Source organism: Carlito syrichta, unplaced genomic scaffold (genome assembly GCF_000164805.1).
Source record: "Carlito syrichta isolate Samal-C Ts95f unplaced genomic scaffold, Tarsius_syrichta-2.0.1 Scaffold316228, whole genome shotgun sequence".
Classification (NCBI taxonomy): Eukaryota; Metazoa; Chordata; class Mammalia; order Primates; family Tarsiidae; genus Carlito; species Carlito syrichta.
The window spans coordinates 51614-61251 of record NW_007260324.1 but is presented as its reverse complement, the minus strand read 5'-3'; the positions used below and the strand labels follow the sequence as shown (position 1 = coordinate 61251).

At 46.9% G+C, this 9638-nt stretch overlaps 2 protein-coding genes across 7 annotated transcripts in view; one reads left to right on the top strand and one right to left on the bottom strand.

Moving 5' to 3' along the window:
- CXCL16 (C-X-C motif chemokine ligand 16) overlaps positions 1-1904 on the top strand; it is a 3453-nt gene extending 1549 nt beyond the window's left edge. Inside the window, exon 4 of the mRNA XM_021706955.1 lies at positions 1304-1904. Coding sequence (XP_021562630.1) covers positions 1304-1716 — 413 coding nt within the window. The 3' untranslated portion in view covers positions 1717-1904. The remainder of the gene's footprint in view (positions 1-1303) is intronic.
- Positions 1905-3319: 1415 nt separating this feature from the next.
- MED11 (mediator complex subunit 11) lies at positions 3320-4980 on the bottom strand. Of its 6 annotated transcripts, none has more exons than XM_008073960.1 (4): positions 4732-4961; positions 4485-4615; positions 3722-3868; positions 3320-3604 (listed from the first exon to the last, which is right to left on the bottom strand). In XM_008073960.1, exons 1-3 carry the CDS (start codon positions 4898-4900, stop codon positions 3731-3733), a joined length of 438 nt encoding a protein of 145 aa, XP_008072151.1. In that variant the 5' UTR covers positions 4901-4961; the 3' UTR covers positions 3320-3604; positions 3722-3730. The 6 variants fall into 6 exon arrangements, with proteins under 6 accessions (XP_008072151.1, XP_008072152.1, XP_008072153.1 ...); XM_008073961.1 differs by having other exon boundaries at positions 3320-3530; XM_008073962.1 differs by having other exon boundaries at positions 3320-3422.
- Between the last annotated feature and the right edge of the window lie 4658 nt (positions 4981-9638).

Below are 9638 nucleotides of genomic sequence, written 5' to 3'. Positions count from 1 at the left end.
TCCACTCACCTCAGCCTCCCAAAGGTGCGTGATTACAGGCTGAGCCACCGAGCCCGGCTTTTTTACGCATTTTTAAGTAAGCTGCAGGCATCATTGTACTCCATTCCAGACCACGGGTTCGAGACTAGCCGGGGCAACTTGGCGAGACCTCATCTCTATAATAAATAAAAAAATTGGCTGGGCGTGGTGGTGTGCACCTATAGTTCCAGCTACTTGGAAGACTGAAGTGGAAGGATCACCTGAGTCCAGCAGGTCGAGGGTGCAGTGGCTGTGAGTGTGCCACTGCACTCCAGTCTGGGCGACAGACTCCAAATAAAAAAAAAAAAATCTTTATCTACATATAAAATGTTCTTCCATGTCCTGGCTAAAGTTGTCTTGTGTAGGATCAGTGTTGTCCACCGGCCTTTCAGACTGCCTAGACCTATTTAATTCCCTCCAGTTACCCAGGCCCTTTGTACTAAAATTACCCTCATTTTACATACAAAAGAAATGAGCATCAGAGAAGTTTGACACAGGAGCAAAGCCATACAGCTACTTTGTAGCACAGTCAGGGTTCCAATCCTGATCTTCTGACTTCCCAGTTCAGAATGTCTACTTGTTCCAGTGGTTACATCTTGTGGTTTGCTCACTGTCCCCCAACATTTTTCCTGTCGAGACCTTCCTCTCCTGGCTTTCAGCTGTTCCCTTGATGTTTCCCCTGACCCACTAATCTTCCCTCCATTGGGGTTTAGAACACAACACCCCAAAATATGGCACCCTGGCAATTAAGAAAACTGTAGCAGCAAGAAGCTCAATCTGACCTTTCCCTGTTTTTCTATGTAAAGCTGACCATAAAGAGATTCTCTGGTCTACCTAACCTGGAAGTAGGTCATAAGACCCTCATTCCAGAGAGGTCCTAGCCTATACCTAGAGACCAAGAAGAATCTGAATGGACAGGCCTTGCTGGTTCCCCCCTCCCCTTTTTATTACCATTAGATCATACACATTTTCTCCAATCATATATCTACACCACTGTCCATTCCTCTTCGAGCCTAATAAATAGAACATAAACTGCATAAAAATACAGTTTTCCCTGGTTCTTTGGGTCTTCATTTCTGAAGGCTCCCATGTCATGTAAAACTTTGATTAAATAAATTTGTTATGCTTTTATCTTGCTAATCTTTTTGTTGTTGTTGTTTATAAGGGTGTTAGCCTTGACCCTTGTGATGGGTGAGGAAAGGATATTACTTTTTCTCCCTTATACCTCTATCTGCTTTTTCACCTCATCCCAATTGCTCTGATTCCTTACTTTTTTCCTATCCAGAATGTGGATATACTCACTCAGGAAGTCTGGCCCACGAGAAGCATTTACGTCCCCACAGCACCAGGATTTCCAAGCCCTCAGAGAAGGCACCTTCAGCCATGGGCACTCCTGCCCAGACACTCCTGCCAGCCACCCTGCAGTCTACCCAGCATTCCACCCTTCCACCAGGATCACCATCTTTGGACAAAGGGCTCACCCTTCCCAATGAATTCACCACTTCTACTGTGGGCCACAGTCTGAAAGTTGGGCCTGAGGCTGGGACTAATCAGATGCAGCTGGAAGAAAAAGCTGGTCCCACAATCGGTGCTGTGCTGTTGCTCATCCTCATCATCTTCACAGCAGTCCTCATGTATGTGTGCAAGAAGAGGAGGCGCCAGTCACTGCAGTCCTCTCTAGGTAAACTGGATCTCTGAACCCCTTCCCCAGGGTTTGGGGCCTTCCTGGCAGGGATTCTGCCCCCAGTAGCTCTCAAGTGGTTGGAAACTTGACTCAGGAATACAGATTTTAAGGCTATCCACACCATGGACCACAGGCCATGAGGGCAGATTCAGCCAGAGACTGTACAGAGTGGAAAGGGAGGGAAGCCACCAAGGGCCCAAGAACAAGTGCTTGGAATAACATCAAGGAGAAGATGGCTAGACCAAGCTAGGAGAAGATGAAGCTGTGGAGGAAAGAGGGGGCCAGTCATTCAACTCACAAATTTCTACTGAGCACCTACTATGTACCAGGTCATAGGATTAATCTCTTGGAGTCTGATTCCCCCAGTCAAGCTACTATTCCCCCCACCACCCTCCTTGATCTCAAAACTCATCTCTCAATTTCTTTATCCTTTTCAGATTTGCAGCTTCCATATACACCTGCGGCACTAGACTCTGACGACTGAGCCAAGACTGGAAGCTTGTGAGGGTAGAGACTATGATTTGTTTTTATAAAAACTCCATGTAATTAATATGATAGTCCAATCTCTGGCACATGGCAGGTACTCTATACATATTTGTTTTGTTTGTTTTATAGAGACAGGATCTCACTCTGTCACCCAAGCTGGAGTTCAGTGGTGCGATCATATCTCACTGTAACCTTGAGCTCCTAGACTCAAGCAATCCTCCTGTCTCGGCCTCCCAAGTAGCTAGGACTACAGGTGCACTCCACCAAGCTTGGCTAGTTTTTTTTTTTCCTTAGTCAGGGTTCACTCTGTCATCCAGGCTGAAGTGCAGTGGCACACTCACAGCTCCCGCAGCCTCGACCTGCAGGGCTCCGGTGATCCTTCCGCCTCAGCCTTCTGAGTAGCCGGAATTACAGGCATGCGCTACCATGCCCGGCTGATTTTTTGATTTATTGTAGAGATGAGGTCTTGCTGCCCAGGCGGGTCTCAAACCCGCGGGCTCAGGCAATCCACTCACCTCAGCCTCCCAAAGGCACGGGATTACAGGCTGAGCCACCAAGCCCGGCTACCTCAGGCTTTTAAGTAGCTGGAACTACAGGTGTGTACCACCATGCCCAGCTAAGTTTTTAAAATTTCATTTATTGTAGAGTTAAGGTCTTGCCAAGTTGCCCAGGCTGGTCTCAAACCCCTGGGCTCAGGCATTCCTCTTGCCTCCACCTCCCAAAGTGCTGGGATTACAGATGTAAGCCACTATGTCTGGTCCAAGCTTAGCTAATTAAAAAAAATTTTTTTGTAGAGTTAGGGTTACACTGCCTAGGTTGGTCTTGAACTTCTGGCCTCAAGCAATCTTCATACCTTGGCCTCTCAAAGCCTGGGATTATAGCTGTGAGCCACTGTGTCTGACCTGTACATAACCAGCCAACTTTCTAACCATGCTTTCTCTTAGACCAAATATCTTTTCACACTATGCCAGTTGTTCCTCCCCAGCCTCAGCCGTCTCCTGCTTCCTCCTTCAACCCCATAATAAAGGCCTGGGCTTTCCCACTCTCCCTCCCCAGTAGCTGCTGATGTCATATAGGCTGATTTTACTTCCTCAATCCCTTGTATCACTCAATCCCAATGAGAGTCTGAACTTGTTTTTATTCTTACTGCTTTTATTATTAAAACCCTTAATTCTTGTTTTGTCTCTTCCAACGAAGAAGAATGTATCTTCATTGGGCAACATCTGCAGAAAGCCTGGGACAGGGGCATGAAGTGTATGAGGAAGTGAGTTAAGTGTCTGAATCTTCATCTCCTGTCTGAGCCTGTCAGCATGTTTATGGAGTGCAGAGCAGGAGCACCCTGCTGGAGAAGTCAGGACATAGCTGTGGGCAGGCTTGGACTTTAGTTTCTCCATTCCTACCTTTTGCCCTTTGTTCCTGTATACGATAACCAGCAGGACACACACGTGTCTGCCCATGCTCCCCATCCTACAGGTTCCCAGCTTCTGTCCCATGGTGCAGGTGGGGGGGTCTTCCTCCAAGTTTTTTATCTACCTCCTTGGCCTAGTTCTCCAGCATCTGCTCACAGGTTCGGGCCACATCACTGAGCTTGAGGCGGGCATAGTCCACTCGTTTCAGAGCCATCTGACAGTCCTTCCTCGAAGAGTAGCTAGAGCCTTCATGGGGCTGCCCTGTAGCCACCTACAGGACAGTTAGACGAATCAATGGAGCGCTGCCTCTTCTACCCTTACCCCAACTAGGTATCAGGTCTCTCGTCTCAGTTCTTCCCCAAGTTGGAATCTGTTATGCCACCAGCTAGCTAGGTGACCTAAGGTATATCATTTAACTTCTCTTACCTTGTCTGTAAAATGGGATGACAATAACTACTTCCTAGAATTGTTGAAGGATTAGATAAAATAATGCAGTGTCTGGCACACCGTCAAAATTAGTAAATGGTAGTCGCCTTTATGATGACTTCAGAACCTTCTCAATCCTGTCCTTTTTCTCAAGATGTAAGCATCTGGGGCCCCATGCCCTTGAGGTCAAGCCAAGTGTCCAAGGACACAATTCTGTGGTTCTAACATTGTTTACACACCCTCTCCCAGGCACCTCCCCACCTAATGACTCATGTGATGTTACCCAGTGAGGTCGGCAGGGCTGCCTTTAATTCTTTCCTTTTAGAGGAAGAAATCAGCCCTAGAAGGCCGGCCGAAGAGGTTTGGTCCTGCCCAGCTAATGCTCCACCCGGGATCCCCAAAGGCTAAGGCTGCGAAAGAGAGCTGGGGGTTGGCGCCCAGCACCTTCCAGACACACCCACCTGGGTAAGGTAGCGGATCTGAGCTGATAGCTCCGCCTCCACGTGTTGCACCGAAGCGGTGAAGGCTGCCGCCTGCCGGTCTAGGAGCCGCTCATTGGTTTTTTCCTTGGACAATTCTAGGATCACGGTACCTGCGGAGGCGGAGAGAGGGCGGGTCTATCCGGAGACTGCCAGTGTAGCCCCGCCCTAAGGCCAGCCCCTCTCAGTCCGCACTTTCGCTGCGCATGCACTTAGGATCCCTCCCAACCCTGCTCCAACGCTCCGATCCGGGTCTCCACGCGCAGCTGCGCTTCGCTTTTGCTTGGTGCCGTCCGGTTATCGTATCCTGGACCTGCGTTCTGAAGGATGGCGCCGATTTCCCGTTCGATGTCTTCCAGGGCGCGTAGTCGCTCGTTCGCCAGGCTGTACGTAGCCATCGTCACTCCGGGAATCCTCCACCGGACCTTCTCCTTATGCGAAATGCGACGCTTGGTCCCGGAAGTGGCTGCCGGTGTACGCCTGCGCGGAGGGTACCATTTGGCGAACACTACAATTCCCAGGAAGCTCAGCGCAATCTCGCCCTTCTTGGTCCACTTGTAAACGACAATTCCCAGAGCATCCGGCGCTTGTCCGGGTAGGCGTCGGCTCTACCGCATCGCCGGTGTTAAGAGGCGGTATTGAAATATCGCTTAGCTTGAGGTCATTCAGACCTGTTCATCTGCAAGACACTGCCTTGTGGCCTACATTTAATTTATTCTACAAGAATTTATTAGGCAACTGCTGGGTGCTAGGTGATGATGGTGGGTGTTCTGGAGGTACTCCTCCAGATTGGATAGACATGGGTCCTTTGTCTGCCCATCCCGCCCGTGGAAATCTTGGCTTGGTGAGTTACGTAATTCTCTCTAGCAACCCCCCTGACCCTGAGCCCAGCTGGAACACAGACTGTTGATGTCTATTCTCAGATGCTGGCTCCTTCCACCTATGCCCCTTTCCTTTTCCGGTTACCTTTTATGTGCTGAGCCTCTGGGGATACAAAGGTAAATCTAGATGGACTGTCATGCGATACCTCTAACACACAGATGTTTTGTTAGAGATGTGTCCAGAGTGTATCCCAAGGAGCATAGAGAATGGATTCTTTGAATAAATGAGAGGTTAGCGTGGAAAAGGGAAACAGCATAAGCAAGAGCATGGTGCTGTGAAGGGGCCTGGCACATTTGGAGTACAGCAAGGGGTTCAGTTTGCCTCGACCGAATAGAGTGTGGTAGTGGTTAGGTGTGACAGTGGTGAGATTGGAGGGAGAAGCTGGATCAGGAAAAAGCTTTCAGGCTGAGTAATTTGGACTTTATTCTGAAGGCATTTGTGAGCCTATGAAGGGTTTTTTTTGTTGTTGTTTTTTTTTGAGTTGGAGTCTCACTCTGTCGCCCAGACTGGAGTGCAGTGGCACGCTCGTGGCCACAGCAGCCTCGACCTGCTGGGCACTGGCAATCCTTCCGTCTCAGCCTTCCAAGTGGCTGGAACTATCGGCGTGTGCCACCACATCCGGCTAATCTTTATTTTTTATTGTAGAGACAAGGTCTTGCCAAGTTGCCAGGGCTGGTCTTGAACCCGTGGGCTCAGTCGCCTAGGTCTCCCAAAGTGCTGGGATTACAGGCTGAGCCACCGAGCCCGGACTGAAGGGTTTTTAAGAAGTGTGTTATGACCAGATTTACCTTTTTGGAAAGATCACTTGCGACAGTTTATAGAAGATCATCAAAAAAAGAAATCTCTTTGCCCAAGAGTAGCAAATGACCGGAGACTCACTTAAACTTGATGAATTTGGCATTTGACTTCATCCTTCACTGAATCCTAATAAAATAACAGCAGCTATTTTTAAAGGGGCGTGCCACTGCACTCCAGTCTCGGTGACAAAGGGAGATTCCAACTCAAAAAAAAAAAAAAAAGGAAGAAAGATACAACCTGGTTTACCCTTAAATTAGTGACATCATGTACAACTGGGGTGAAGGTGGTACTAAAATTAGGAGGATTATTTGAAGTCATTAGACATCCAGATCTGTTGTCCAGGCTGGAGTGCAGTGGCACAATCACAGCTCACTGCAGCCTTGACTTCCTGGGCTCAGGTGATCCTTCTGCCTCAGCCTCCTGAGTAACTGGACTACAGATATGCACCACCACACCTAGCTAATTTTTTTATTTTTATTTTTTTAGAGATGAGGTCTCACTATGTTGCCTAGGCCGGCAGATCTCTTTCTTGACTACATATATCTTAGCAACTAATCTCCCCCAACCCATCAGAATACTGGAGGTTTATTTGTTGGAGATACAAAACAGGGTTTGTAGCGTGGCAGGCACTTGGGCATAGTTGAGGGCAGGAGTACTGTACTGAAAACAGATTAAGTGAAAGTTTATATACTGAGTAATGGGTTCTAGAACTCTGGCAACCAGGCTTATACTTTCCTGGTTAGAGACTTGGAAATTCTTCTCTGGGAAATTTGATTAGTGAAAAGACTTAAGGATATTAATATCAGGGGTTCTCCAACCAAGCAGTTGGCCAGATCGCCTCATAGTGAAACTTATAGCTGGTGAGTCCCAACTGTGTACGTGGAACTTCTAGACAATTTCTTAGCACTCCACTCTTTAATATGAGCAGACACTAAAGATATCTGAAGAAACTCTCTAACATGAAAGATAGAGACCAAAAATAAACAGAGGGAAAAAGATAATTATTTAAGTTCTTAGATAAGAGATTCTATAAGAAAGGATTGAATCTTTAGCTTGTGTTAGAGTAAAGGTTTAAAGTGTAATGAACATCAAACCAGGGCTTAATTATTTTTCTCAGTGTGGGTAGTTCAGTGTGCTCTACAAATCCTACAGGGACCATGGCTAACATTGCAGCTCTGCCATCCTTTAGGGTCTTATCCCCAAAAGTATGGCCTGCAGACTTGAGCAGCATTGGCATTACCTAGAAACATGTTAGAAATGCACAATGTCAAGCTGGGCGTGGTGGCTCATGCCTATAATCCCAGCACTTTGGGAGGCTGAGGTGAGAGGATTACCTGAGCCCAAGGGTTCGAGACCAGCCTGGGCAACTTGGCGAGCCCTCATCTCTACAATAAACTGAAAAAAAATTAGCTGGGCTTGGTGGTACGTGCCTGTGGTTCCAGCTACTTAGAAGGCTGAGGCGGAAGGATCACTTGAGCCCAGCAGGTTTGAGGCTGTGGTAGCTGTGAGCATGCCACTGCACTCCAGCCTGGGCAATAGAGTGGTACTCCAACTCAAAAAAAAGAAAGAAAGAAATGCACAATCTCAGTTTTCGCCCCAGACCTACCTAATCACTGTGTTTTAAGGTGATTTGTACAGTGCAGTAAAAATTTGAGAAACACTGCTCCAGGGCATTGTTGTTTGCATTGTCAAAACTGGGTTCTGCAATCCCTGAACTGCAGCTGAGAGGAAGGGGAAAGGGAAAATGTGGAGGAGACACACCTATCTCAGAGGTCTGTCTAGGAAGTGGCCTGGATCTCTTCTACTCACATAACATTGACGAAAACTTGGTCATATGATCTCAACTAACTTGGGGTTTCTAGGTAATCTAGTCCTTACCTAGGTGGCCAGCAATTGTTCTAGTACTATGGCAGAATACATTTTAGGGGTTATCTAGAGTTTCACAAAGCCAAGCTCTGAATTACAAAGGTAGAATAAAGACATTTTTATATGTACAAGGGCTCAACATTTTTCTTCTGTATACCCTCTTTTTCAGGAAGTTCTTAGCGTTAGACCCCCAAAGAGGAAGATATGGGATCCAGAAACTAAGACCAACTCATGAGAGAGGTGAATGGAGAGGGGATATGGTGAGGATAAACCCAGGGGAGTAGATTAGAAGGACCCTGGAGAGATAGGTTCAAAAAGGTGAAAGAGGTGGTGATCGTCTGGTGCGGTAGCTCATGCCTATAATCCCAGCACTTTGGGAGGCAGAGGTAAGAGGATTACCTGAGCCAGGGGTTCGGGACCAGCCCGGGCAACTTGGTGAGACCGTGTCTCTACAATAAATAAAAAAAAATTAGCCGGGTGTGGTGGTGCATACTTGTGGTTCCAGCTACTTGAAAATCTAAGGTGGAACGATCCCCTGAGCCTAGCGGGTCAAGGCTGTGGTGGCCGTGAGTGTGCCACTGCACTCCAGTCTAGAATGGGTGACAGAGTGAGACTCCAACTCAAAAAAAAAAAAAAAAAAAGGGTTGTGATCATCTGTTTTGTTTTGAATGAATTGAGAGGACACATAGATGTTTGAAAGAGAATATAGGTCTGATTAGTGTTAAATTTAGAGAAAAAAATTTTTTAAATGACAATTACTCAGGGAAAACAAAATTATGTAAAAGGAGGAGCTCTAAAGGTGGAGAAAGTAGCTGTCTCTGAGGAGAAGGAAATTGGAGGGAGAAGGGGTCCACTTTTTATTGTCATAGGTCTGGTATTACTATCCGACCTCTATTTTTTTTTTTAATTGAAGTCTCACTCCATCGCCCAGGCTGGAGTGCAGTGGCCATCCCAGCATCAACCTGCTGGGCTCCAGCGATCCTTCTACCTCAGCCTTCCAGGTAGTTGGAACTACAGGAGCGTGCTACCATGCCCAGCTAATTCTTGATTTATTGTAGAGATGAGGTCTTGCCAAGTTGCCCAGGCTGGTCTCGAACCTGTGGGTTCAGGCAATCCACTCACCTCAGCCTCCCGAAGTGCTGGGCTTACAGGCTAAGCCACCAAGCCCATTCTGACTCTTTAACCTGTGTAAATATATAACTCTGAAAATAAAAAGTAAAGAATGAATGAAAAATGAGAGAAGAAATAAAAAAAGATACACTGTACTTTACTGTGAAAGAGACCTAAGAGTGGAGCAGAGTGTTTTCTTTGGTTTCCTCCTTTTGTTTTTCTTTCTTCCTCCTTCTCTTTCTTTCTACAATGGAAGAGACTTGTGAAGGTTTATTTACCATGGGAGAAGAGCCAGTAGAGAGAGACAGGTTGAAGAGAGGGGTGTGGCTTGATGAATCAAGGTCTCAGAGAAGATGGGAGGGGAGAGATCTGAGCACAGATGGAAGAATTAGTTTTGAATTGGAGAAGCCATGTTAGAGAATTGGTGTTTGTTGGTAGGAAGTGGGAAATTGAATTCATCCATCCCTCAGTGCCTATTCT